This window comes from Brienomyrus brachyistius, chromosome 17 (assembly GCF_023856365.1).
Source record: "Brienomyrus brachyistius isolate T26 chromosome 17, BBRACH_0.4, whole genome shotgun sequence".
NCBI lineage: Eukaryota > Metazoa > Chordata > Actinopteri > Osteoglossiformes > Mormyridae > Brienomyrus > Brienomyrus brachyistius.
In genome coordinates this window covers 23,037,410-23,064,820 of record NC_064549.1, presented here as the reverse complement: position 1 = coordinate 23,064,820, position 27,411 = coordinate 23,037,410, and the positions used below count along the sequence as shown (strand labels likewise).

The 27,411-nt window shown below is 50.7% G+C and overlaps 4 protein-coding genes across 16 annotated transcripts in view; 2 read left to right on the top strand and 2 right to left on the bottom strand.

The window, feature by feature from the left end:
- Positions 1-1,426, bottom strand: part of nxn (nucleoredoxin) — a 38,168-nt gene extending 36,742 nt beyond the window's left edge. The window contains exons 1-2 of one of the 3 annotated variants that reach the window (XM_048980271.1): positions 1,282-1,426; positions 713-787 (exon numbers count right to left, since the gene is read on the bottom strand). In XM_048980271.1, coding sequence (XP_048836228.1) covers positions 713-754 — 42 coding nt within the window. In that variant the 5' untranslated portion in view covers positions 755-787; positions 1,282-1,426. The other 2 variants (XM_048980272.1, XM_048980270.1) reach the window with 2 other exon arrangements.
- Positions 1,427-1,999: 573 nt separating this feature from the next.
- On the bottom strand, positions 2,000-4,099 carry txndc17 (thioredoxin domain containing 17). Its single transcript, XM_048980275.1, has 4 exons — positions 3,653-4,099; positions 3,263-3,344; positions 2,604-2,679; positions 2,000-2,456 (listed from the first exon to the last, which is right to left on the bottom strand). Exons 1-4 carry the CDS (start codon positions 3,795-3,797, stop codon positions 2,388-2,390), a joined length of 372 nt encoding a protein of 123 aa, XP_048836232.1. The 5' UTR covers positions 3,798-4,099; the 3' UTR covers positions 2,000-2,387.
- A 4-nt stretch (positions 4,100-4,103) lies between these two features.
- On the top strand, positions 4,104-15,570 carry kiaa0753 (KIAA0753 ortholog). Of its 8 annotated transcripts, none has more exons than XM_048980267.1 (19): positions 4,104-4,214; positions 4,589-4,712; positions 5,014-5,287; positions 5,825-6,092; positions 6,221-6,330; positions 6,539-6,601; positions 6,860-7,081; positions 7,272-7,419; positions 7,644-7,831; positions 7,976-8,106; positions 8,210-8,368; positions 8,544-8,627; positions 9,105-9,192; positions 9,512-9,583; positions 9,668-9,826; positions 10,122-10,212; positions 10,709-10,829; positions 14,610-14,807; positions 15,164-15,570. In XM_048980267.1, exons 2-19 carry the CDS (start codon positions 4,690-4,692, stop codon positions 15,276-15,278), a joined length of 2,514 nt encoding a protein of 837 aa, XP_048836224.1. In that variant the 5' UTR covers positions 4,104-4,214; positions 4,589-4,689; the 3' UTR covers positions 15,279-15,570. The 8 variants fall into 8 exon arrangements, with proteins under 8 accessions (XP_048836224.1, XP_048836222.1, XP_048836225.1 ...); XM_048980265.1 differs by having other exon boundaries at positions 5,000-5,287; XM_048980268.1 differs by having other exon boundaries at positions 4,160-4,214; positions 4,575-4,712.
- A 2,878-nt stretch (positions 15,571-18,448) lies between these two features.
- Positions 18,449-27,411, top strand: part of pitpnm3 (PITPNM family member 3) — a 46,905-nt gene continuing 37,942 nt past the window's right edge. For 3 of the 4 annotated variants that reach the window (XR_007383009.1, XR_007383010.1, XM_048980259.1), the window contains exon 1: positions 18,450-18,794. Coding sequence is in view for 2 of the 4 variants with exons in the window: in XM_048980259.1 (XP_048836216.1) it covers positions 18,776-18,794 (19 nt within the window). In the remaining 2 variants the exon portion in view is untranslated. Of the gene's footprint in view, positions 18,795-27,411 lie in introns of all 4 variants that reach the window. The other variant, XM_048980260.1, reaches the window with a different exon arrangement.

The following is a 27,411-nucleotide window of genomic DNA, read 5'->3' as shown; positions in this document are numbered from 1 at the left end:
ACCACGTTGTTACTACTGAAATGATCTGAATACGTTCCAAATTACCTGATAACTTATCTATAAACAAGATATTAAATATATTAAAATGACATTTTAGATGGATCGATTAATATATTCCTAAATAAAACTACTTCGACCAGCAACGCAGAGCATCCTTTATATTTCTGTATGAAGATTGATAACGTTATTATTACCGAGTCATCCGTATTACATTCTCACGATCGAATTTAATGGGTAGGGGTTCTGGTACAGACAAAGGGCAATCGGGCCTTACGTGTGAAGCGAGGTTTTCACATTGCATGACACCAAGTACTTCCAGGATTTTAAAGTAATACCGTCCATTCGTGCGCCTTAATAATTTATCTTTTCATTTTGTCATATCTTATTATGGGCGCCTACATAAGAGTCCCAAACAAATTCTGCCGCCCATGAAAAGTGGGTCACTTATAAGGGAGTTATGTTGACATAGTGCATCGACAGTAAAAGCTACAATTTTAAAAGAATCCTAAAATACCACATGTGATAAGTATAACTAGTGATAACTATTACCGTCAACTTCTATTCTGGGAGTCAGGAAGAAAAGCTTGTAACAGAAAGAAGCGAGATCCTTACAGCACCTACTCATCAAACTTGCTATGATCGGTGACAGTGTCTCTTTCTTAGACCTGGAAACCCTTAAAATTAACTGCCACAGCCGTGCATGCGTCCTTACCTTTTTGTGTCGGTCTTTAAAAGGCAAAGCCGGCCATTGCATCTCCTGTAAGAACTCCTGCCAGTGTTTCTGGTCCTGATCGGAGGAGATGAAGACGATCTCTAGTTTGTCTTTGTGTTCTGACGATTTTTTGAACTTGCCGTAAAACTCGCACAGGCTGGCGTTGAACTGTCTGCAGGGACCGTTTAAGCTGCAACCGAAGTAGAGCCCGACCAACGACAGCTTGCCAGCCAGCGCCTGCACATCTACCTCGGCTTTCTCGCTGTTGACGAGCCGCTCCCCGAGCAGATTCACCAGAAACTCCGACATCGCAGCTGGAGATCCCACAATCAAATCGTGATAATATCCGTGTGTGCTTCCTCCACAAAACAATTAAGAATAATTTAAAAATACAAAAATCAAATTTGAGATATCAGCAGGAATCCAAGACGCCCACTTCCCCTTGTTTCAGCTCCTTGGACAAAAAAAGCAAAGCGTGGAGTGTGCGCGCGTGTGTGTGTGTGTGTATAGTGTGTGCGGCGAGTGCCTGCAGTCTCCTCCAATGTGTGCTGTTAAGGAATGCGACTCACTGTAGTTTCCAGCCGGCTCGGCTCCCCCGGCTGGCCGGCGAAGCTAACGGCTCTGTAGCGACACCTGTGTTCCAAAGTGCGCCATTGCGCCGTAACGCCTGGAGAGGCGGAACGGCGTGCCGAAGGGAGCGCGAAACAGCGCCTGTTCTGTGTGAATGGAGGTACGGCTACACTAACAGGATGTCGGGTTTTTATTACGTTTTAGCTTTAATTATTATTTTAGCGAAATTGAGAATGTATGTAATAATTTATAGTTATTCCCAGATTGATTTTGCCCGTTAACATTTTGCTTATTTCGTAGGCCAACAATAGGTCCATTTCTTTAACTTATTGTGAAACAATTGGGTAGATAATTTGTCAAATTGCGAACAGCTGTTTCTTAGTATAATCCTAATATTTATGCAATCATAAAACCAGGGAGAAAATTCCAATTGTTTAGCATGACTCACTGAAAAGGAAAGGGTGCCATCTCCTGATCAAAATACATAATTACAGGTTTCCTTTTTTGTTACAGTTAATGTTTTTAAGGGGAACTGAGGCAACCTTTGGTATCAAGTTTCTATACATTAAAGCTTCTGCAAGATAGATGATAGATATCATTCTGGCGCCACAATACGGCAAACAACACAACATGTGTGTGTGTGCAAGGATAATATGGACAATCCAAAAAGCAGAGAGAGAGTGGATTTTACCTAGAGAAAACAAGCAGAACACATAATTCACTTCACACAACGCCACCATTTATTAATTTAAATGCCATCTACAGACACTTTAGTACAAGACACCTCACAGGAATGTTTAAAGCCTTGATGGTAGGATGGGAAGGTAAAGACCAAAACAGATTTTGGCAGACACATTACAATATATTAAACTGTTTCCATCTGACAGTGTAAGTTGACAAAGGGACCATCTCTGACTCCAAGCCATTAAAATAAAACACAATGATGAGAAAAGTTTTTCCTGGTCAGGGGAAGGTGGTAGGACAGCAAAATCATGAAAATGGGAAGGTGTTTCTGAATTTTAAGGCATTGGGGGGAGCAGTGTCTTTGGCTAATGCTGTGTCTTTTTTAGGGGGCTGTGTGAAGGAGGGTAGTGTGAAACAGCCTTCAGTCCTCGGTGAACATCATCCGCACCAGGTCCGACCTGAAGCACTCGTCCTCCACAAGTTTCTGGGGCTAAAACGGAAAGGCAGGGACACTCAGGTGTGCGCACGCTAACGAGCTATCGCTAACAGCAGAAGACGAGCCTTGTGTCTGCAAACTTCTCAAAAGACAGCAAGTGCCAATGGCCCCGAGAGGGTGACAAGAGCGCGCCAGACTCACTGTGCCGTAGCGCAGCAGGGTGGGAACAGCGCTGAGCTTCAGCGTCTTCTTAAATTCATTGCTGGAATCTTTCCAGCTAGTTTGGGAAAACGAGGAGTGTTGTGTAAAATGAAAAGGCAGCCATATCTGTACGGTCTAAAGTACAAACACTTGAATCCCTATTTCACTCTCATTACCATAAATCTGCACAGTACTGCATTTTGTATATTATGACTCAATTAAAAAATGTAATTTGGTGGTCATGGTTGTTATGAGGGATCGGCAGGGAGGCTAACACTGTCAGTGTCAGGGCTGCAGGTTCAAATCCTGCCCCTGTGCGTGTATAAGTGCAGTCGGCCTGCTCTCGCCGCATCTGACAGGTATCCACTGCATACCCCCGTTTCCTCTCACACTCCAAACACTTGCAGTTAGGCTTAAGGGGGTCTCTATATTGCAAGCAGAGTGTGGCTATATGTCTACGTGCTGTGATGAAATGGCATCCAGTCCTGGATGTACATCTGCCTTGTGTCCTATACTCACTTTTACAGATTCCAGCCCCCCACAACCCTGGAAGGTTATGACCAAGAAGAAAACAGTAAAAATGAAACCAATCATCCTTATGGCTTGTATCCACAAGCTGACGCCTATGAATGTTCATAGGCATATTTGCGTTTACTTACTAAGGTCGATCTCCGACTTGGCAGTAAATGAAGACGGATCCTTCTGGAAGGTGGCGCAGCTCTCTTCGAACCACTGGCTCCGCTACGGGTAATCGACAGCAGGTAACACAAATACAACAAGCCTCGGTCTCCAGCATTACCACCTAGCAATTAAAGCAGTGACATTATACTGCCAGGTGGGTCTATGAGTCTTAAGTTCGTGTTATTTATTAACTACTCGATACAAAATGGGTTGTATAATTCCACTTGTTGCGTTGAATCTTGGCAGAAAAATCATTTGTCATGCTTCCTTCTAATTAAACGAATACATCAGAGAGAACTTCAAAAAATTCAGGAAAGACGTTCACAGCACCAGCCATATAAAAATGAGGAATAACGTGCAAACAATACCTTTCACACAATCTGGGCACCAGCTTTTCCCATTCGCGTCTTTATCGCCGGAGAAATATGCGAATATGTCTTTGCCTTTCCTGTCTGATACTGCTTCGTTAAATTCATCATATCCGTGGACATCAACCTCTTCGTAATGGGTCATACCTACGTTACTAACAGTTATTTTCTGTACGAGATCGGTAGCGGAGTATAACGCCTGTGTCCAGATTCACGAATCAGGAAATTATGATCTATGAACACAGCTAAGGTAATTGTCTTAAGAAGGAAAAAAATACACTTCCTGTCAGTGTTGAAATATTAAAATGATAACTAGCAAATACCTCTTTTTCGTCGACAGCATTTAATACTAGTGCAGTGTGCTATTCAAAATATGAAAAGTTATTAAAATGACCTTACATCTATTATATACGAAGAGATATAAATGTGCTATGTAGGTTAAGTTAACAAGTTTGACTCACACGGCTTCCGTCCCTCACTGCGTCACTTCCGGTCCGTCGCTTTTGTGTTGTCATGGCGGCGTTTTAAACTGACGGAAGTATCGCTCCAAAATACAGATACGGTACTGGACGTAATTAATTCATTCGTTACAGTTATTGTTGATTGAATATGACTAATATTTACCTATCAAAAGCCTGTTGGTAGATTTCCGGTACATCTGAGGAAATGCTGCTGGTTTTTTGTGAGAACCAGGTTGTCTGCATCTCATTGTTTTGGATTTAGATGTCATAGGATAAGGATGTTACCAGCAGCATTTTCTTAATTCGCTATTAAATAGCCCGGTTTTTTAATGTTTATTTTTATAATGACATTATCAACTTAAAACACACCTGCTGTACGTAGGTGTGACAGTGCGCATTTGTTTTGACTAGTCTATTAAGATATAGGCTTCGAGATCTCGAAGTGATATTTTCATATTTAGTATTATCTCTGCAGGTATGTTACCGGCACGAAGAAGATGATGCTGCAGGAAGGAGGGCAGACGAGCTTTCGGGAACCGGGCCGCTGGGGCACTTCAGGCTCTGCCCAGAGTCGGAATGGCGCTCCAATTCAGACGCAGGTAAGACCCAATTTCCCCGACATGTCGATTTTTTCTGTTTTTTTTTTGGGATGTAATGAGAAGGAACGAAGTGACGGTGAGAAAGTCAATGACAACTTTAATGGTACCAAAAAAGGAACGGGTTTGCGGTCTATCAGCAGATTAAACAATCAAAAATGAAATGGAATATTTGTAATTATTGATGTATAACACAAGGTCATCTTCTGATGCCTTAAATGGGAGAAAATGTTTATTTTGAATGACAAGAAGTGTTTTTTGACAGTGTTGTGTCTGGCTTTTATGTGCAGCTACTGTTTAACAGATCTATCCCAGCCTGCGCTTTCAACCGTGTTACACAGGCGGGCCCTCCACCGCCCATCGTGATAGAGAAGCTGGCTCCACCAAAGCAGGATGTGGGGGACATCACTAGTGGATCCCTGCGCTTCTCTGTGCTCTCTGAGGAGAGGTTGCGGGCGGCTGTCAGGCTGGCAAAGAGGGACCTGCGGCGTCTGCATCGGGAGCCCGCGCACTGCGCCTCCCTGTGGCGGCAGCCGGAGCAGCAGGCTGAGGGCTGCCATGGCCCTAAGCACCAGCAGGTATTGCAGGCCGATTTCGCATCATCCACCCATCCATTTCTAATCCAGGTTGGGTCATGGGGGACTTGCAGCGCCTCCCAGGTGATGCAGGACACAGACTGGGCTATGTCACCTGGCCACATACACCCAGGGGCACTTTAAAGACACCTGTGAAAGGTAACCAGAATGCCTGGAGGAAAATCCGGCAGTGGGAGAACATGCAGACTCCTCACTCCCAGAGAAGAAGCAGGATTTGCACCCCTAACTTGTTTAACTTATTACCGCTGATGCTTATTTATAGATCAGGAGTGTGTAGGTGACACAGTTCTAGGAATCTATGCATGGTTGCAGTATTTCTGTTCTGCTGCGTGTGTGTTTTTACAAGATAAAACGATTTGTATCTTAATTGATACATTTTTCCTGCTTTGTCAACATTTCGGAAATTTACACAGTAACATATCTGGGAAAATAAAGCCTGTTCTAGTCCTGATGCCCCTGGGTTTATATGGGTTTCAGCTGATATTCCTGCACAAATTTCCCCCTGTCTATCTCCAAAAGTGTCTGGCTAAGCCTCAGTGCCACCTGCAGGATGGGGCTGCCTCTACGGGGAAGGAAAAAGCAGCCGTCTTGAAGGAGAAGGTGACGCAGTCTGGAACTCGGGTGCTGGTCTACACCCCCCAGAAAATCCCGCTGTCTCCTGGCCAGTCTCCACCAACGCGTGACCCCGGCCTGCAGTCCAGAGAACCTCAGCTCAGCCGGGAGATCCGGAGACTGCAGAAGGAGCTGAGCACCTACATACAGAGGATCGAGCAGCTGTTTGACAGAGGTACTCTGCGGGGAAGGGGTGCGTTTATGTTCTGTGTTCACCTCGGTGTTGCAGTAAATGGGAACCACTGTAACTGTGTGTCACATGGGATAGTGTTGTCTAGCTGAGCGTGTGCGGTGTCAGTGTAGGTGTAGCGGTAAAGGAGGAAGTGGAGCCAGAAGATGCACGCCGGGCGGAAACCCGCAGGCAGGAGCAAGCCGTGAGATCAGCTCGCATCATCTACGTGCTAAAGCAGCAGGTGTGTGTGCGCATGTCCGTTTGTGTGCGTGTTTGTGTGCGTGTTTGTGTGTCTTTGTGTTTAGGTCCACATGTGGGTATGTGTACACATGCGTTTGTGTGTGTGTTTGTCTGTGCATTCGTGTGTGTGTCTGCCACTTTGCACCGACCTCCCAGCCTACTTCAGATGTTCATGGTGTGAACTGAATCCCCCCCCCCTGTATCCCCAGGTAAAGGAGATACAGGAGGATCTGGAAAAGCTTTGTTCGCAGAAGATAAAGCACTCAAAAAAAGTGAGGGTCTCATTTGCATGCCGATTCTCCCCTGACAAATGGGGACTGCTGTATTATACTGGGGGGTCCTAGGTGGGGCATTTGGCCCTCAGAATTATGAGGTAGTCTGTGTTGGAAATGCTAATGAGACAGGTGGGGGCCTTAAGATGCCCTTAGTGGGCCCGAGGGTGTAAGACAGTAAGACAACCTGCTGATCATTTTATGTGTAACTCGGCTCCTTTTTTCCCCGGTACCCTGCCCCTCCCTGCCGTCTAAAAGTCCAGAGCGATGGACCGGCTGGCAGCCGCCCACCGAGGGGCGGTACGAGCCATACAGGCCTTCGTCACTCAGCTTTCGGACCAATCGGAGAGCGGGCTGCCCACCCATTACAAGGAGCTGGGCCAGCTGATTCGCCAGCTGTCTCTGTGCTCTGCCAAGATTGAGGCAAGGCAGGGCTCAGCCGTCCCTGAGACCGCCATCGACATTCTGCAGAAGCTCGAGGTCAGAAGGATGCGTGTTTAATGAACAGACAGTTAAGCACCTAGTGACACACAGAGCTCCGAGTTGCTTCAGTCTTTAATGTATTAACTATTAATTAGTGATAAGCATAGTGTCGTGTCTGTCGATACAAGTGGAGATATAGCTGTGTGACAGGGTGCCCTCTGTCCCGTCGTGCTCCACGCTGACACAGGTCCTGGACTCGGCGCTCAGCAGGCAGGAGAAACTGGTGAGAAACAGCAGCTGCCCAGGTGGACATATGGCACCCAACGCCTCACGGCATAGCGGCTCACCTCCCCGACGGCCCCACAAGCCCACCGTCCCGAGGAAGGCCCGGCGAGGTGAGTGTGTGGCTCCCCCTAAGCAGGCCTGCCGTGTTTATGGCGATTTCATTGCAGGAGGGTTTGTGCCTATGGATATCTTATCCTGAGCACCATACAGATTGCATAAGTCTGTCAGGAATCTTCTGGAAGCCTGGCTTTACTGTCTCTCACTCTGGGACCCCTCCCCCTTTAGGTTCCCCCTTTAAGTATCCATCTTGACTCACGTCTGTGCCTCTTATCAGACAGGAAGGGGCCTGCCTCTCGACTCCAAAACGGCGAGCCCCCCAACCCGGTCCGTCAGCAGGTGCTCAAGGCAGGGCTGGAGAGGCTGATACGTGTGGGGAGGCTTGGGGAACAGCAGGCAGGGCAGGGGGAGGAGCCTCGGGCCCCCCCCCGCCCCAAGGGGGTCCTCCTGCCCGAAAAGAGCCAGGTAAGCAGTGAGTGTCAGACTGATGGTAGCTTGTTAATCACTCCAGTTAGTCTGCTATCCTCGTGCGAACAGGGGATTCATTTTCCCCACTGGTTATAGTTTTGGTCCAGGTTGAATTTGCACGCGTGTATTTCCCGTGTGCAGAGCGGCCCGTCCCGCACCGGCGGTTTTCAGCAACCCACCGTGTCGTCCCGCCTGAAGGTGAGCCAGCCTCCCCAGAAAGGTGGCACTATCCCCTGGATACCCACGTCCCCCCACGCCTCGCCCCCCCGCAGGTATGTTGAGTCCTTGTGCTTCTTCATGGTGTCGTGAGAGACACTCATTGTGGGGATGTCTTTGTGAGGACTTTCTAGCTGACATGCCCATGCTTCCCCCCAGGACTGTGAGGAATTCCCTGGAGCCTCGCTGCCTCTTCTCTGAGTCCCCAGCCGCCTCGGGCCCCATGGGCCAGGGCGTCGTCCTGGAGGAGGGGGCCACACTGCAGGAGCCAGGCCTGGGCCCCAATGAGATGCGGCAGGCCCAGGCTGAAGCCCTCAGGTCAGTATGTGTCCTATGTCCCTGGGCCCCGCCTGCCCCCCACCCTGCCCTGCAATATGAGTGAGGGCCAGAGATCACTCTGCGCTGAGTAACTACACAGAACGTGATGTGAGTGGAGGGTTATGCATGTGGTCTCTGGTCATGACCTCCGCTTGTGGCTGTTGTTGCGGGACAGGCAGGCCTTGTTGGACAGGGAGACGACGCGGAGACTGCGGGAGCTACAGCGACTAAGCGCAGAGGAGGCTGAGTGCAAGCGCAGGTACCCCCCTCCCCCGCCCCCCATGCGTTTGGGTTTGCCAGCAGCTCTGTGTGTCTGTGTTCCTGTCTGTGTGTGTATGTGTGTCAGTCTGTCTGTGACTTTTTGCGTGTCTGTGTCTCTGTTTGTGTGTATCTGTGTATGTGTCTGTCTGTCTGTCTGCGTGGTGATGTTTATATTACATTCTAGGGACCAAAATGTCCCCACAATGTGATGAAAACCTGTTATTTTGACATTGTGGGAACAATTTTTTAAGTCCTCACAATGATAACTTCAGTTTTATAAAAACTTGAGATGCAGTCAAAAAACTAAAAATGCCAAAGGTCTTGTATATTGTTTGGTTACTTATGGTTAAGGTTAGGGCTGGGTAGGGGTTAGGGTTATGCCCATAGAAATAAATGGAGAGTCCCCACGCAGATGTGAATACAAACTTGTGCGTGCGTGCGTGTGTGTGTGTGTGTGTGTGTGTGTGTCCTGCAGGGCAGAGGTGCCATCTCCCGCTCGTCAGGCTGAGACCGTAGAACTCGAGCTGACATGCAAACCCCAGCCACCCAGTGGAGCTGCAGTGGTAAGTCTCTGCCCACTCACTGTCACTGTCATGGTGACCTCATTATCACAGTGCAGTCCAGAGACCCTCAGCTTTCACTGGAAAAATACCAACCAATCAGTATCCCCCCCACACACACACTCACACGGTTTCATTCTCACATTCCTTAGGCAAAGAGGAACACATTAAAATGGGAGTCGCTGTAATGCAGGGAAACATATGGGTGGTTGTTAACTGTAGATCAATTTGTTGACATCCTTGTGCTGATTGGTAGAGACGGAGTTGGTAACATTCCCACGATTGTTTCAGTGGTTGAGCTCGGCCTATGTCTGTCCCACAGCAGGATGGTGGTTCTGGGGGCAGTCAGGGCACCTCCCTACAGCAGCTGCTATCTGAACGGGCCGTGGGACAGGTGAGTGTCCTGGGGCCTTTTGCAGGACCGGGGGGCTACTGCTGGACTCTCTCTGAAGAAATCTGCCCTTGTCGCCTCCTACAGGTCGCAACGAGTGCTGACTTGCTGAGTGACGCCATACTGGATGATCTGCTGGAGGATACAGCACAGGTCCTGTGGGCCGTCGAGCTGGGGAGGGAAGCGGAGGGCCGGCTGCAGGCCCCCACTCTGGAGAGCATGCTGATCAGGATGGAGGAGATGGAGGTGAGGGTGCCTCGGCCTGCTCTGTATTGCCGTCCTTTTGTTCGTCCATCCATCCATCTGTCTATCTAACCTTTTGTTGGTCTGTCCACCCATTTATCTGATAGTTTGTCTGTCTGTCCATCTGTTTATCTGATTGTTTGTCCATCTATTTAACGAGTTGTCCGTCAATTTGTCAGTCTCTATCTGTCCATCTCTCTCTGTCTGTGCATCCGGCTGTCTGTCTGTGGCTGTCCGTCCATGTGTACTCTCCCACTCATCCTGGCCCCTCTCTATCCCCCCCCCCCCCGCCCCACAGAGAGACGAGGAAGCAGTTCGCCGTCGTTTCACACACGTCTCCTACTCTGACTCTCGGCTCTGGGAGATGGAGCAGGACGCAGGTGAGCAGGGTAGGTGTCTGCGAAATAAAACTTACTGGCCCAGTCCCAAACCGGTCCCTACACACTCCTTCATTTGTGCATTCCTGAGACCTGTCCCCATATTGAAGTGTGTCTCAAAGCAATAAGGGCTAAGGGGGAGTGGTCCATAATGCCCTCATGAAGCGAGTCAGCAGCTTCAGTTCAGTTCACGCAGCTACCCTACCACTGCAATATCCCACAATGCTTTGCACACAGAAAACAGAATCAAATCTTTCTTGCAAAAATTCCCTTCAGTTTTAGTGCATAGAGCCTGCTGTGAGGGCACCTCCATGTGAGTGTAACTCATAATGAAGGTGGAATGTTGAGGGTATAGTTTGGGACTGGGCCATTGTGGTCAGTTTGTTATGTGACAGTGGCCTGTAGATGGCAGTATTGTATAATTTTAGTAGTGGCACTCTGTGGCCTCTAGATGGCAGCAGCGCTGTTGTTTCTCTGCAATCATCAGTTCCCTCTCTTTTGACCTCAGCATCTCATAGGGTGGCTTCTGGCTCAGGGCCTAAGTCTCCTGAGCCCATCCGGCTCACCAAGGCAGCCCTGAAACAGCAGCCCACAGCAGACATCCTCCTGGGGAGGCCTGTGGAGACTAGGTGAGTGCCCCACGGGGTCTGACTCCGAGCTTATTTGGGCTTTTTCCATTCCCAGCTGTGTGACTGTCTGTCTCTGTCCTCACAGCCGGGTTTTAATCAAAGAGACTGGGCGAGCCACCTCACGACGAGCTCTGAACCCATGTCCTGCTGGGCGTTTCCTCCCACCTTTATATTACCATGGTGCTGCTGTGCTGTAACCCTGCAAGCCTTGCCGCTGCGTGTCGGTTATGGCTCATGCAGACAAGCGCGCACAGCCAACGCGCTGAAACGGAAAATAGCGAGATCCCGACCTCCACGAGGGTGTGCCGAGCAGGCCAGCCGCCTCTCATCACTACGCTGCTGATCGCCGGCGTTTGGCTGTGCACAGGAAGCCGCCGTGATCAGATAATGTGTTTGCTTCATTAAACGCCGCCTGGGATGGGGCTCTGCGAAGCCCGACCACACGCGGTCGCCAAAGCAACGGCCTGTTATCCTCCAGTCGGTGCCCAGAGCAGCGACCAAAATAAACGAGGGGGCTTTTGCATGTTTTTGTTCCCTCGGCTGGGGGGCTGCCTGCCAGCTCCACATGACGTCCGTTTGCGGCGCCGCTCCCACACCTCCGGCCCCTGTGTCCGCCTCCGTGTCCGGGCCTCTGCCCGCACAGCCTAATGAGGGAAATGAAAGCTGGAGGAGGATGAAGGGCCGGGGGGAGTCGCAGTTATTAAGGGGGACCGGGTTAAGCAGTGGGCAGAGCTGTTAAGCGCACTCCGTGATGCTGTTCCCCCTGTACCCCCCGTACCCCTCCACCTCGCCACCCTCCCCCCTTAACAGAACTGACTGCCTGTTCCTCCAAGTGCCATAGTCCACGCCAGACATGTGGCACCCCCCTCAGTGGCACCCTGCATGCAGGGTATTAATCAGACGGCCAACGCGGCGCAATCGACCCGCAGCCAATTAGCACGGGACTTCGATTGACTGGAAATCTAGGGAATGCGAGCGTGTGATAGGCTGTGGCCTCCCAGCGCTCAGCCAGTCTCCGTGTGTGGAGCGAGTCGATCAGCCAGTACTGATTCCCAGCAGCTCTGGTATGGTGGGGTCCGAAGAGCCCGGCGCTGAGCACATCCGCAGCCGCACGGAGCTCACTGAGGGCCTTCTGCTGGCTGAGCTGCTGTTACCGTGTTCCTCTTTACCCAATTATCTCCTAGTCTGCTGCTGACGGACATGGCGCTTACTGTTAAACTGCACCATGCTGCTGTGAGCTCATCCTCATGCCGGTGCAGTATGGCAATATGTGGCGATAGGCATCCACGATGTTGCCATTCCCTGTGAAAACCCGTGCCACATGAGGCATCTTCCCTCAGCCTGGTATGTGTGTGTACAGGCGTCCTGTGAAGGCAAGTCTATTCTTGGGATCTGTCAGGCGAGTCTCGTTATAAACTGAAGGCGGCGTGACCTGTGACCCCTACATGTCGCCCAACGGGTGCCTGGGAGCCTTTTCCCACTTCACACAAAGACGCGGGTCATCAGTTTTGGTTAATGACCTGGAAATTCTTGTAATTAATAGTTAGTTCCGTCTTTCCCGTCTGTTTGCTTGTGGGTTATTGGAGTCTCGTTATACCCTCATGCAGACTGATCTTTGCGAGGGCGCGGCTTTGCCGCTGAGCTTTGAGCGGTGGCTGCACGGGGAATCCTGTCTGCTATAAGCACAGCGTCGCTGCGATCAGGCCCCGGATGCAGAGAGGTGACAGCAGCCCGGGTGGGGGAGAGCTCTGCCGGTGACACTGAAATAGCCTGCACCCCCCACCTGCCTGCAGCAGACTCCCTAAAATGTGCTTGGTGAGCTCGCTAGCCTGCGACATGTCAGAATAGTAATGCAGGCTGTCCAATAGAGGGCATTCTGGCTCTGATGTGTGGTTTTATTTATTTATTTTGTCATCGTCCCCCACCCCAGCCCACCCCCCGCTGATGGAAAACGATGATTAAGGCTGTGGATATTGAGTACAACAGCTGCTTACTGGGCTTGGTTCCTCAGTGTTGTCTAGACACTGTCATTGCTGTTTGTCACCTTCTCCTCAGGCTGGGGACACCCCACAGTTTGGGGAGGGGGGGGGGTCACCATGTGTCCGTGCCTGTGCACATCTCTCGCCTGCACTTGTAGCTAGAGGCAGACCTAACAGCCAGCATAGTGCTCCTCGGGGTCTGGAACTGCATGGTGAGGTGTGGGTGGGTCCATAAGCCACTCCTCCCTCTTCCCACCCCCACTGATAACAGCACTACCTGAAGGTTCACCTGATTGCTTACTGAATCAGGCAGCCTCACAGTTGACTGAAATATGAGCCTCTGCTCTTAACGTCCAGTCTTATGCCACGTTCCAGCTCCCCAGCCCCAGTGTGTCTCCTGGGGTGGCTTTTGGTCCCGCCTCTGGTGCTGCCTCTAGTCCTACCTGCCTCTGGTCCTACCTTCCTGCCTGCCTCTGGTCCTACCTTCCTGCCTGCCTCTGGTCTCACCTTCCTACCTGCCCGCCCGCCCACAGTACTCTCTCCTTTCTTCTCTGGTTTCTGTATCAGAAGTCCACCACCACTTGATCGGTTTAAATCTCTGCCTCGACCAGAAAAATGAGTGAAGCACAATCTCTGTGTGAGATCATTTGTTCGTCAGTCCTGTACCCAGCAGCCTGGGAGCCCTGGCCAGTGAGGGCTGCCCTCTCCACTCCCCTGCCTGGCAATGAACACTCCTGTGGGTGTTACTTACGGCGTGAAGTTATAACCTTGCACTTTCACTCTCTATCCATCTATATTGTCGTTTCATGGATCTCTGCCCAGTTCTCAGACGCCGAGCAATTTCGCTGTAACCAGACCCCCAACCCTCCACTTCCAAATGATTTGCTCTTGCTCTTGATTTGCCACCTGTGGCCTTCAACGCTGACTTTTCTCTTTCAGACTGAAATCATTGTGCTCTGATCGCTTTGTTTATTTTTGCTGCCTTGTTTTGTTTCACCTGCCGGAGACTTTCCCTTTCTTCTCGTAGAGAGCGCTTTATTTCTCCTCTGCTGTTTTTCCCGGTTCACCAGGCATCCTGAGTAACGCAGGTGATCCTCTCCTTATCTCTCATCCCTGTACTGATAGGAGCCAATCCCGTTTTCCTCTCGCCGTGACCCCGTCGCGCTTGGTTCGGGGGTGGCGAGGGTTTCATTTCCGTCGCCGCTGATGTTATCGTTCAGATTGCCGGCCCGGACAAGCCTGCGTCCTCATGGCGAGCGAGGAGCACATAACCGAGCGTGTGAGCGAGTCGGCCGGTGTTCCTGAGGAACTGACGGACACTGGAGTGTGATGTCACTCCTCCTGTTGCCGGGGAGCAGGGAGCCGTGCCCTCAGGCGTGATGGAATGGCACGGTTGCTACTGACCGCACACGGACGGACTGGGGGGGGGGGCCGGCTCTGTGCCGCCCACGCTGCCACTGTGCTAAATTTAACCAGAGAGATTGGAGGTGCTGTGGGGGGGGGGCAGAGACAGCAGCACACACGTATGGCTCCTAGGTAGACCCACTTTCCACCCCCCCCCCCCCCCCCCCCCCCCCCCCCCCCCCAGCAGAGCAAAGATGTGGCCTCAGCCTCGATCCTCTTATCCGTTGGTTCAGCTGTGCATGGTGATGGAGGTAAACAGGACTTAAGGCTGTCACAGGGTTAGGGCTGACACACACACACACACACACACACACACACGCGGGGATAGAGCCGCTTTCTAACCCTCTGCATGCCAAACACTCCTTGCTGTATCTGCCCCTTGTTTTGCCCTCTCCAGCCCCCTGCCGGAGCCCTCTGTCACAGATGACCCCCCAGCTGAAACGTGGCCCTCCCGCACTGGGGCTGCCGCAGTGCTCTTCCTTCCGCCTGCCGCCCAGAGGAGCCTCCTCGGGTACTGGGAGCGGCATGAAGCGTACCTGCGGTTGGTGTCGCACGAGGCCGTGGGCAGCTTTGACCCCTGGGCCCTCGCTGACAGGTATGAGCTCGGCTTGGCTTGGGCGCTAGCGTCTCCGTGGCGATCGCACTTGCCGGCAGGCAGACCCCGCCTCTGACATGACAATGGGACCAGGTTTAATTATATTAGTCTCCCTGCATTTTGATGTCTTTGTTTACCTGCTGTTGGCATGGAAACGCTCTGCTGTGGGACCACTGGCCCTTCAAACATTATTTTATGTTTACTGAATGCAGTTTTACACTTTAAAATACAGCTAAGGCTGCCAGTTTTAAAAGACCTTTTTGTAGTAGTGTTTTGCTGTTTGAGGTGTGAATCGGTCAACTGATCAGCTTGCTGGGTATTAAGCAGTCTGCCCCCCTTGTACCCCCCCCCCCCAGCCTGGCAGACGAGCTGCTGGACGAGGCCCTGACAGAGGTGGCGGGGGAGTTCCAGGATGCCTGCGAGGAATACGCAGAGGCGATGTTCACCTCTGAGTTCCTGCAGCATGGCTGAGCTTCAGGGCAAGCTGAGAGGGTGCGGGGGCCCATGTTGGGGGCCTGTGCGGGGCCCGCGTTGGAGACCAGTCCGTGCCACGCCGCTCTCACGAGCTGGCCGGCTCCTGGTCCTCAGTGCAGTGTGTCTTTCAGCACATATGGTGACAGTGTTGGGGTATAAAGCAGCCAGCATCCAAACACTGTGTTTTTATTTGCTCTGCATTTTCAGTGTTTATTATGCATCATATTTATTATATACAAAAGATTGCTACATAGTTGTCGAATAAATTTAGTATCTTTCAAGATTGTGAGTAATGTTGGTGTTCGTCATGTTTTCTGATGAAGAGATGCCTCCATAGCATGTTGGCGTCCTGGGGGTGGCAGGGTGTGCCGTCAGGCTGTCATGAGCTGGGATTAAATTACTGTAATGAGAGAATCTCAAAGGAACCCATCTCCTCTTGGATCCTGCCAGTGAGGTTGTGAAGATTAATCAAAGCATCTCCCTCCCCCCCCCCCCCCGGCACTCTCAGTAGAATGACAATGCTGGGTCCCTGGGGGTTGGGGGAACGAGGACCGGGCTTTCCAGGGCAGCGCTTGTGTGAGCGGCACCTAATGAGTGAGGTTATGCTAGATGTGCAAAAAATCCAATGCGATGTGTCTGGCTGGGGTGATACCAGCCACCTTAACCCTGCAGGGGGTCGATTTGGCTCTGGATGGCCATCCGAGAGTACTGCAGCCGCCCTCAGAAGCAGGACCGTAATGCTGGTGATCTCACCAGAGTCTCACACTAGAACATCATTGGCAGGCACAGAGAGCCGACTGTGTGTTTGACCCATGGGAAAACACTGTGTCAGGTATCAACGTTTTCTCTCAGCCAGTAAAAAACCCTCCTCACAAACAGTGGCCAATCAGATAATCCTGCAGCATCACAGACAGGTTTACATGCAGGTCCTATACCAGCAGAGGGTCTCGCTTTCCATGTTCTGTCACCCCTTCGACGAGCGATAACGTGACCAATCAGAAGTGCCTGGAAGCTGCCTGTGACTGACAGCATGCCGTAATCCTGGCATGGCTTTCACGTCTCATACTGTCAACGCCACCAGACCGGCCTCCGGAGTGTCCCAAGCCAGCTTGTTTTATATGTTAATCGTCTCGAACAGGTGCTCATTCTAATTATGCCCAATTAAGAGCCAGATACATTCCAGAACCACAGGTGGTTTCAGGTTGATTTATGACGTGCTGGAAAGTCGCCGACCTCTCCGCAGGGCACCCCACACGCCTAATGTACAGTCTGTCCACCTCTGACCCCTTATTACATCTGAGGGTGACTAGAGTATTTAATTTTTTCTTATAAACAGTCGAATAAGCACATGGTTTCAAACGGGTCAGAATTCCCAGCCAGTCAAAGAGGCGGCGTGGTTTGGGGTCGCTGGCAGGTGGGCCGCTCCTGCTGCTCTTGGTCATTCTCCTTTGAGACGCAGAAGCCACCTTAACGTCTAGGACAGGGAACCCCAGAGTTTGGTCACGCTGTCATTTCTAACCTTTTCTGAAACTCCATCGTCAACCAAAACACCCATCACTCGCTTCCAAAGTGACTTTGAACTATGGTAATCGGCTATGGACATAACCTGCCCAGCTGAGACGCTCCATGCAATCATCAGGCAAGTCCTCGCAAGACCTTAACAGCACCTTCTAATTGTCAATTGACATTATTGACTGGTTAGTAAGTGACCTAATCTTGGGTGACAGTCACTGATTTATTTATTATTTTATTTATTTATTTATTTTTAAACAACGGTGACGATTCATCTTTCATGGAGGACCAAGGGGTCAGAAGATGTGCCTTTGGGTTAAAGTTCCTGACCACTTTAAAACCTGCATCCCTTCAGGAACACGGTGGGAAACCCCTTACCAATAGTGTTGTTGTGCTGTGGGTACAGATTTTGGCCTGTAGGACTGTGTTTGTCCATCCAGCTCTTGGGGAACATTTTTTGCGTCCTATGCTGGTGTAGGAGAATCCAACACAGCACTAGGTGTGCAGAAGCTATCCTCAAGATTTACTCCTAATCATTAATTTAGCAACCTGTGTTAGATGCTAATCAGGTGGTGATTGTCTAAAACCTGAAAGCCTTTGGGGATCAGGGTTGGACATTTGACATTTTTTTCCACTGTCACCTTACGTTTATCATCCTTCTTTAGTGCACTTTTTAATTCAGAAAATTTTATAATGAGTCCTCTTTGACGACTCAATCCATTTTGACTGAGTCTGAGCCTTCAGTAAAGGTTTCGAGGATTTTGCCGGTCTAATAGGGAAATGATTTGCGAGCGATAAAGAGCAGTTAACGTCAGAGCAATAAGACGGTTTGAAATGAACGGCAGTCAGCCGTAGAGACCTTTTCTGCACGGAGTCTTGCGGTTAACTAAAAATCTTCCTGCGTATCTTCTCCGACCTGTCAGTATATGCACAACTGTTCCCATTGCAGGGCCGGTTTACAGCTTTAGTACAAAGGTATATCGCTGTCCTTATACGCAGTGAGAGCCCACTGTGTGTGTATGTGTGTGTGTGTTATTCGTCATGACTGGGCTATATGGTAGTAGTGCACTTAGTACGCAAAAAATAATTATTTCTGAAGATACTATGTGCGTCAGATCTTCCATTTATGTCGCCGAGGCAACAAGAAATCAAGTTAAAATTCCTGAATTTGTGGGTTGTGCAAAATTGATTTACTAAAACATAAGAGCGTTTGGTTTATAATGTGTAGAATATTGCAGTTCAGTGGGTTTCACGTTGAAACTCACGTTGTCTTAAAGCTATTCCGCGCAGCTAGAAAATTAAACTGTGCTTCAATTATTTATCTGCGAGTCCATGCTCAGCTCTGTGTGCACAGAGAAATTGTTTTAACGCATAATTGGGGTGCTTTCAAAATCCCGGTAATTGCCCTGCTTTTTGTGCCTTCGCAATTATAATTAATAGTTTTCGTGCGACGCACAAGCCTACAGATACACTGGTAATAACATATAATACGGATGTTGCGGAGATATTTGCGGAGACACCATCCTCATACTAAAACTAGCATAAATGACAGGTCGAAGAAAATGCAGCCTTTAAGTAGTACCCAAGTGCACCGCTTGGGGCAGTCAAACACTGCCTCAATAAAAAAGTGTGTGTGTGTGTATGTGTGTTTATTATTAATACAATACAGTAGAAAGGGGGCAGGTCTGAAGTCTTACGGACCGCAAAGACACAAATGCGTAAAGTGTGTCCGTAGCTCCAGGCAAGCAGCGGCTCCGCTGCCTCCGTATCCCCCACCGTTAGAGCTGCGTAGTTCCTTCAAGGAGGAGACCCTCTGCCGCGGTGCTCCTTAACGGCTCCAGCGTTGCGGTACGGCGGGCTCCGAGGCTCGGGTCCGAGGAGGTGGAAGGGGTGCCTCCGCCGGCAGGACCGCACGCGAAACACGCAGCAGGAGACGCGTCTCCTAACCTTATTGTCGGCAAAGGGAAGAAGGGCGAGACGGCATGGCGAAAGAAACGAAAGGTAATATAGAAATATATTTGTTTTTTTTAATTCTTTTTAGGAAAGACTTGCCCTCATAGTCTTTTCATTTTGTTTTTGATCTTGCATCGTGTCCCCGCAAACAAGTAGCCCGAACCGGGGTCGCCTTGGTCCCCGTAAAATATCTCAGCGAAAATCGCTTCAGCTCGGTACAATCTGTCGGAATGCAATGAGTATCTGCCGAGCAAGACAATCACATCTCACGTGTCACCATTCACTGGAAAGTCAAGTAGTAATTTTCTAATATCCCACTCCCGTAATAGGCACTCTTATGTATTCGTTGATAAATGTCTTTGGGAAAACAGTGTCTCTGAATTCAGAACTGTAATCGGCGGTTTTTGCCGATTTAGTACACCCCCGAGTGACATTTTTCTCTTAGCGCAAACTTGCCTTTTCACTGGGAAGACAGCGCTTATTGAATTACGCTTCCATATGAACTGCGGCGCGGTCTCACACGCACATGCAGGCGCTGTCTATCCAGTGATGGTTCCTCTTTCACCGGGACCTAAATCGTTTTGCGTCCAGACAAACTGAAATGTGTATCCCTACGAAGCCGGGGCTGTCAGACTAAAGTGAAAAATGCCCAGCGCGATTTCGTCGTTAGATGACTAAGATGAGTGCGGGGGCTTTCAGGAATATCCTCTTTCTGCTTATTTTTAACGCTGGGAAAAACAAAATACGGCATTTCTAGGACATATGCCCACTTGGCGTGTTTTTCCCGTTTTCTGCGTCTGCCCCGAGCGCATGTGACCCAGTTGCTTTGGGGTGCAGACGCAGACAGCCGGACCCCGACACACGCAGGTGGCTAACAGACCTGGGACTCTTGCCTCTGAAGACGGCCGTGCCAAAACCAGCTGGATTTTTTAGGAAGTGCATTGCAAAACGTAGAGTTCGTCATCAAGACATAGAATCACGTGAAACGGTGTGTGTCGTGCTTCTGCATTCATCCTTAATGGGTGGAATGCGGTAGGTCTGGCAGTCAGGTGTGTGCGCGCCAGCCTCCGGTCTGGTGTTTAGGGAGGGGCTGGGCCTTTGCACCCCTGGAAGTAATTCTTAAGGTTATTTCAATGATTGTTTTCTTTTAATATACATAACCTTGCCATCTGAGAGCAGTGAGCCATATCCCATGATGAACCAGTGTCCTGGAGCCCTGTTCCTCGGGGCGAGTGTGTGATGTGAGAGCCTGCCCAGTGAAGCAGAAAGATTATACTTCCTGTTTGTTTTGCTCCTCAAGGTTGGTACCTTGAGTTTCCTGACTGCACTGAGTTTGAGAATTCCCCCAGACGGGACGGTACAGCGCTGAGTGTGGGTGTGGAAGGGAGGGGGCTACCTCACGAACCTCAGTGCAATGTATCTGCTCTGTGCTGTAGTGCTTGGGGCACTTTGTGATATTACAGTCGTCTGGGATACACGACAGCACTACTGTAGCGTCGGAGCTGTGAGGGTTTATCAGTCACAGTAGTAAGGTCAAACATCTGCATGTTTGGTCTCGGGTGATTTCGTAACAAGCTGTTTTTCTCGGGAAGTCAGCCACTAAGGAAAACAGGGCGTGATTTCATTAGCTTGTAGGCAGCGTTCTGCTGCTTCAGCTGCTCTGCAGGTATGTGCAGTGTTTAATAATACGGGCTGCACAGTAACTTCAGATTATATCCGTAAACGTCAGCAGAATCTGCTGTGCGTGGAGGCCATGGACGTGTGACCGCGGTCAACCTGGGTCGCCGCCTGGCAGCCGCGGGTCACCGTCCGGCAGCGGTAGCATTTGAACGCGCCGCAGGGGCCCCGCTGATGTCTTCGTGTGCTCCATGCGCTTCGGACACCCCCACGGTGCACGCTGGGAAGCCCCGAGAGCCGTAAAAGCAATTCACTGTAATTCCTTAAAGACGCAAGTTTTGGCAGCTGCTGGTCACAGATGAGGCCGTACAGCAGAGGGAAGAGCGGCCTGCGGCCGTGCCGCAGATTAGTGGGAACAGCACCGCAGGCAGCCCCGGCATCAGCCCTCTTCGCTATTTAATTGGCTTAATTTGTGATCGATCAGTCGAGTGAAAGGATGCGGAAGGATGGATGTTACCGGATCCCCAGCGGGTTGATGTTTCTGTGTCTATGTAAATAATCCGTGGTTACGTTACTCGGAGTGTGCGGGGGAGGTGAACTGCGCCCTTTTCACCATGCACTGTGGTTTAAAATGCACTGATGGTTGGGGGTTGCTCTCTTCACGTGGGGGGGGGGGGGACATGTTCTCTGACACCTCCCTGCGGGTCTCCGTCACATTACGGGTCCCTCGGTGGGTCTGATCTTTTGTCACTTTGGTGACCCGTGTTCCACGGTGACCTTCCTGGGTATTGAACAAACAACCACCAGGCCCCAGGTGTTTAAATGCCCTGCTGTTTGTTTCACATTAACTCTGTTTTCCAAAGGATGCAGTGGATGAACAAAGCTGGGGGAAAAAATCAGGAAGAACAGTAGCAATAAAAAGTTTTACAGTGTGATTAAATCTCTGATATATCGAAAGGTTACAGAGCGCATGCAAACCCTCTTTGCCTTGTTACAGTCATGCTATGTTTTAATCTCGACGTCTGATTAAAATGCGAAAGACTAACGCTCATTATTTACTGGGTTTTCAGAGTGCAGGTTGAGCCCCCCCCCCCCGCCCCCTTGCATGTTGCTGAAATTCGCCCCCCCCCAACCCTGATACAGTAGCTCCCTCATGGGGCCGCCCAGAGCCCATCAGGGGCACCTCTCCTCCACCTCCTTATCCCCCCCCCACGTGCTGCGTGTCACCAGAGACCCCAGCTGGCTGCTCGGGGGGGTGTCTGGGGGGTGTCACATGGCCTGTGTGTTGGAGGGTTTGGCGCTTGTTCCGGCAGATGAGGCACCGCTGTGAGAACCCCCACAGGCATGTGGGGGGGTGCGCCCAGAATGGCCCCTCCCCATATTATATCTGCATCTGTATCACGTGACCCCATGTTCATCCAAATCCCCCTCTTGTACATTGAAAATGTTTCCCCTTAATGAATCCGTCCCGCTAAAGTTCCCCAAATCTCACCCCAGCTGGTCATTTTCAAAACTGTAAGTGAAAATGAATCCTGATTTTCGCTCAGGATTCTGGGGGGGCTCCTTCGGTGTGACCCCGCCCTCCCTCAGGTGAATTCCGTGCCTCCGTGCGACACTCGTAGCCTGATGTTCTGTCCCCTTCCTCTAAATCCTCTCCCTTTTATGCTTTCTAGTGATATAACTCGTTAGCTGTGCGGGTTTGTTGAAATTCCCTCACAAGCCAGTGTAAACAGCCTCGGGTGGGGCGGGGGGGGGGGGGCATTTCATCCAGCACAGCTGCGGAATGTGAGCCGCGTGTGTTATGAGATTGGCTGCGTGATGTAAAGCGTGCGTGAGCAGAAAGAGGACAGTGCGAACCGTTTGTCATTCCTGAACCGTGGATCAGCCTCGAGGAAAGCAGGAAAGATGTAGAATTTATTTAGTATGTCTTACTAACCGGAGACCCGCAGCCTTGTTGGAGAAGCGCACCACCTACCACTGATTCTTAGCTACTCAGGATGCTCCGGAAGGATGTACGATTGGACGTTATGGTGCCGGTCGGCGACCCGGCTTTTCATTCTTGGGGGTGCCCCGGTCCTCCCTTGCCCGACCTGCATGCCCCTGCAGTGCCACGATACCTCCAGGGGCGGGGCTTTGAGCCCCGGCAGCGGATCTGTGTCTCGCCACGGCGGCCGACGCACATGAGTGTCTTGCATAACCCGCCGCTTGGCTCTGACGCCTGAGGAGCACCTGCAGCTCATGACACCACAAGGCAAACGCACCTAAATTACAACGTAAGAGTTTGCGTCCTGCTGTGCCAGATCAGGATGGCATGGCGCCGGGCTTGTTGTGCAATTATTGGAGCGCGCAGAGCCAGCATTCAGGCACCTGGCACATTATCTGGCCGGAAGAAGAGTCAAGGAGCGATGGGGGGGGGGGGGGGGTAAACGTGTCTCCTGACTTCAGCCTATCTGAAGACGGCTGCCTTCCCTGGTAAACGAGCTCTGCCCTGTGTAGATTGACAGGTGTCGCCCCCTACTGTCAATTTCCCTGTACTTCGTGAACTGTAATTCCTCCCCTCCCTGCCACGTTCATCCTAGAGCCTGGTGACCTCTCTTGTCCTTCACGGTGACCCAACCTTCCTGAGGCATCCACTGCTGTTCGACCACCTTGATATTCTGCCCAAAACACAGCGGTCAGCTCTGCGTCGGCCTGTCATCTGCTGGGACGTCTTGCCCCGTCCCTGTCCTTCGTTACGGCTTCCCCTCATTGGTGGCTGCTGGAAAAATGCCTTTCACTTCTGCTTCTGTTGTCATTGTATGTTTTTTTTTATTGCATTTTCCCCACATTGCTGAGGTGTAGAGGGACAAAGCCAGGCTTCCTGTTTGTTCCCTTTCCTAATAAATGATGTCCCTTAATATTTCATAATTAGTCTCTGCTGTGTGAGAGATCTCACAATCGCTGGCCGTGCTTCATTTTGAATGATCTTGATGCTTAGCAGAGGTTAATTTTTCAGTCACCGTAAAAACGATTGTCTCCAGGCTGATTTGAATAATTCCCATGATTCATTGTAGTGCTATAAATAGTCCGGCCGTAATGGACGAAGCGCAGGCTTGCGTGCGCGCACACACACGCACACACACGCACACACACACACACACACACACTCACACACACGCACACACACACACACACACACACACACACGCACACACACGCACACACACACACACTCACACACACGCACGCACGCACACACACACACACACACACACGCACACACACGCACACACACACACACACACACACACACGCACACACACGCACACACACACACACACACACACACACACACTCACACACACGCACACACACACACACACACACACACACACACACACACACTCACACACACGCACACACACACACACACACACACACACACACACGCACACACACACACACTCACACACACGCACACACACGCACACACACACACACACACACACACACACACACGCCAGGAAGCTCCCCTCACATCTCCCACCTGCGTCTCCGCACCGTAGCTCTGCCTCTTTCTGCCTCCCTCCCTCTCTCCCTCATTCAGTTCCTTTTTCTCCTCTTCTCTGCCTCTCTCTATCCTTCCCTTTCCCCATTGTTTGCCCCTTCTTTCTCTCTCCCCAATCCCTCGTCTCCCCTTCTCTCTCCACCTCTCCTTCCCTTTCTTCTCTCCTGCCCATCGTCATTTGTGGGACCCCTCATTTCCAGTTTGTATGGTCCAGATACTCTTCACCCGATTGACTTTGTAAATTTACTGCAGAAGGAACTGCAAACTACCTTAAATAGTATCACTGTAAAAGCTTTTCTGTGCCATTTCCCAGACAGCTGCTCATGTGATGTTTCATGCAGTCTCACCCGCTAAGGCGGCTGTAGTGTTTGTCTCCTCGGCTAGCTTGTTTGTCTTACAGAGTGTTTAAACGACAGACCCCTGCTGGCTGCCTGAGCAGCAGTCTTCCCAGCACCAGTGCTCCCAGAAAAACGCTGTCTTTCTGCAACTTGCTGATGCTTATGGTTTAATCTTGCATCCGCGCAAGATTCGTACCACACATCCACATGGGGGCTTGACGAGCAGGGCCCCACGGCAGCGGACGCTAATGTATTCATCCCCTGACCTTTCTGGATTATTCAAGCGTCTGAATTGTTGGAAATGGAATTCGTGATGAGTTTTGGCTTATGAGGGGCTGGGGGTGGGATTCGGTTCCCCTTTACACTTAGCAATACAGTTCAGTGTCACTGGACTAGTTGGCTGACAATAATTCATCAGTATTATGTTAAAGCACGACTCCCTTAGACGGGAAGGACCCAATAAATACTTTAGCAGAGAGACGCTGCCTGGGATTATTCTGAAGGACTGGGCGAGTGCATGGACGTCCGGATTTGAAGCCTTTTATCTGCTCCTGTAGCAGGCAGGCAGGCCAATCACATGCACAGCGCCCCCTATCTGCTGTAATAGGCACAATCATTCTTGGGCGGGGATCAGCCTCAGGGATGATGATAGTGATGATGGTGGTGATAAGGTCACCTTCCTTCAACGGTGGCCTCCCGCTGTCCCTGTGGCAGCAGTAATGGATTTTAATCACGCGCCATAATGGGCCTTAATGAAACCAAAGGTTATTAACAAGCTTATTGGCCCTGTGGAGTCCCCGGGGGCGCCTCATCGTTGCCACCTGTGGCCCGCAGTGGGAATGCAGCACGACGAGGACAATGGGTTTCGATGGGGGTGGTTTACGCTATCCTCAGGAACGTGACGGGAATGCGACAGGGTCGTCTGCAATCTCTGCACTGTTCTGTGCATACATGTTGCATTATTTTTCCAACTTTGAATGGATTTTCATAACCCTGTTTTGTAGTGATGTCTATTAAGTTTTTAATGACCCTTTTAAAATCCATTAATTAACTCTGGGAGAGATGTAAGTGTGTTAATTTTATTGCATCATCTGTGTTAGCATGTGCGTGGCTGCACTCGGCGGCAGACGCACGTGCTCATTAGCACACTGTCACTGTCACACCCTCCGGAAACACAGCCCTGCACTGCACGTCCTGTCACCGTCACATTCCCCTGTACTGCCTCCATCATCTGTCACTCTTTCAGCCCAGTCGATGAGGTAATTCAGCTACGAGCCGCCATCTGCAAATAGATGAGGTGTTTTTTTAGGGTTACGATTCTCCTGCTTGATGTAAACACATGAAATCATTAAAAAGCGCATCATCGCCGTGCTTCGCTGGGCAGATCTGCATATTTAGGTTTCACTGCAGCCCATTTGTTGTTAATGTGCAGATGAGTAATTAGGACACTGGAAATGAGTGATGGCAGACTGGCCCCAGCAACGAGACACGTGGATGCACAGTGGCACAGTCCCCCGCCTGCCCGGGGTCATTCTTCACTGTATATCTGTACAGCTGGTTCTCCCTATCAGGTTGTCGGCGATCCTCCATGCCGTCTCATTGATCGCCCTGGCCCGTGAAAAGCACATCTGGCCCACCCCTCAGAGGGTGGGGATCCCCCCCGACCGGTGTTCACAGCAGGCCTGTGGAACCCGCTCTACGCCGCCTATCGGAAGCGCGAGTGAGCATGCTGGATGCCTTCCCAGCGGGATGCCATCTGCTTTTCACAGAAGAGTGGATTTGCTGCAGGTTTTTAAGAGACTGGTGCTGGGGAAAATGTCAAGAGGAGGGACACCGAAACCAGCTGTGACTGGCTGCCCCTCGACAATGCTCCCAAATACCAGCTGGAAAGGGGGGCAGGCGTGGGGGGGGGGGCTCTCAGAGGCGACACCCTCTGGATTCCGTTCCATCGTTGAGGCTGCAATCCTGGGCAGATTAGGCTTAGTGAGATTAATGGGTGAAGGTTCGGGTTCAGACTAATTAGTGAGATTAACGGTCTGATCCACTGCACATCAGGATACCCCCCCCCATGTCATGGCTACAGCTAGACCCCCCCAAAGCTTTGGTCAGAGCAAAGGCAGCCGATCAGGTCAGACTCGCCACTGAGTCACGCATCAGACACTGTCGGGAGGAACCGGCTCGCCTGGTACCGAACAGGCCTCAGGCATGTGGGAACCATTCAGCAGGACCTCCTCTTGGGCGTCCACATCCCGCCAGAACAAACATCTGTCATGCTCACCCACCCCAAGAATGAAAGAAGAAAACGAAGCGTGCTTTTGAAACTGATTGTTTTTTTTTTTTTGATGATTGAAAGCCAGAGCTGTTCTGTGCTGCTTTTTCCCCCCAAGTGCCGTGATCGAGGTGCTGAATGAACGCGGGCAGATTGATTCTGACGAGATTCTGACGGCCCGCTCATTTAAGCCACTCTCTAAATTAAGATAAACGTGCGTGTTCTTCTTCTCCAATATACATATGCTGTCACAATGTAAGAAACTTTGAAAAATGCAAAATAAAATAATCTGTCAGAGAAATTGGTTCCGTCGAGTCCCTCTTTCCAAACTGAGTGACGCGATGGACTGACTCAGGTCTTGGCGTCGCCCTGACGGGTCTCAGACACTGTGGGCATCCACTTTGCTCAACGATGGGCTTTTTCCACAGCAACATGATATGATGGCTGTTCCAGGTTTTTAATAAACGGGGTGCAGAAAGATGCGAGCCACGTTTGCCTGGTTTTAAAGCCCGATTTAACAGAAACTGACAGACAGGAGGTGAAACCCTCTCCAGTTTGATTATTACAATTGGATCTTTGGATCTTAGATGGTTTTCAGCTGGTGGATCTCTGACATCTGAGGAGGACCTGAAACCTGCTGCTTTGATACCGACAGCTGGACGGCCACTGCGCACTCTGCTCACTCTTTGGTGTGCAGTGTGGTTTGACAGAATGCAGGAGATTGGGCACCCTGTTTACTGTGCAGCGTGGCACTCTGCTACAGGCCATCCGTCACGGCAACACAGGAAGTCCGGCTGGATAAGAGACACGGAGTGATGTGGTAAGAGGAGCTGCCTCGCAGAATTAGCCTCCGCAGGGACAGGCGTGCAGCCACAGGGTCCGAGCCGGACGCTT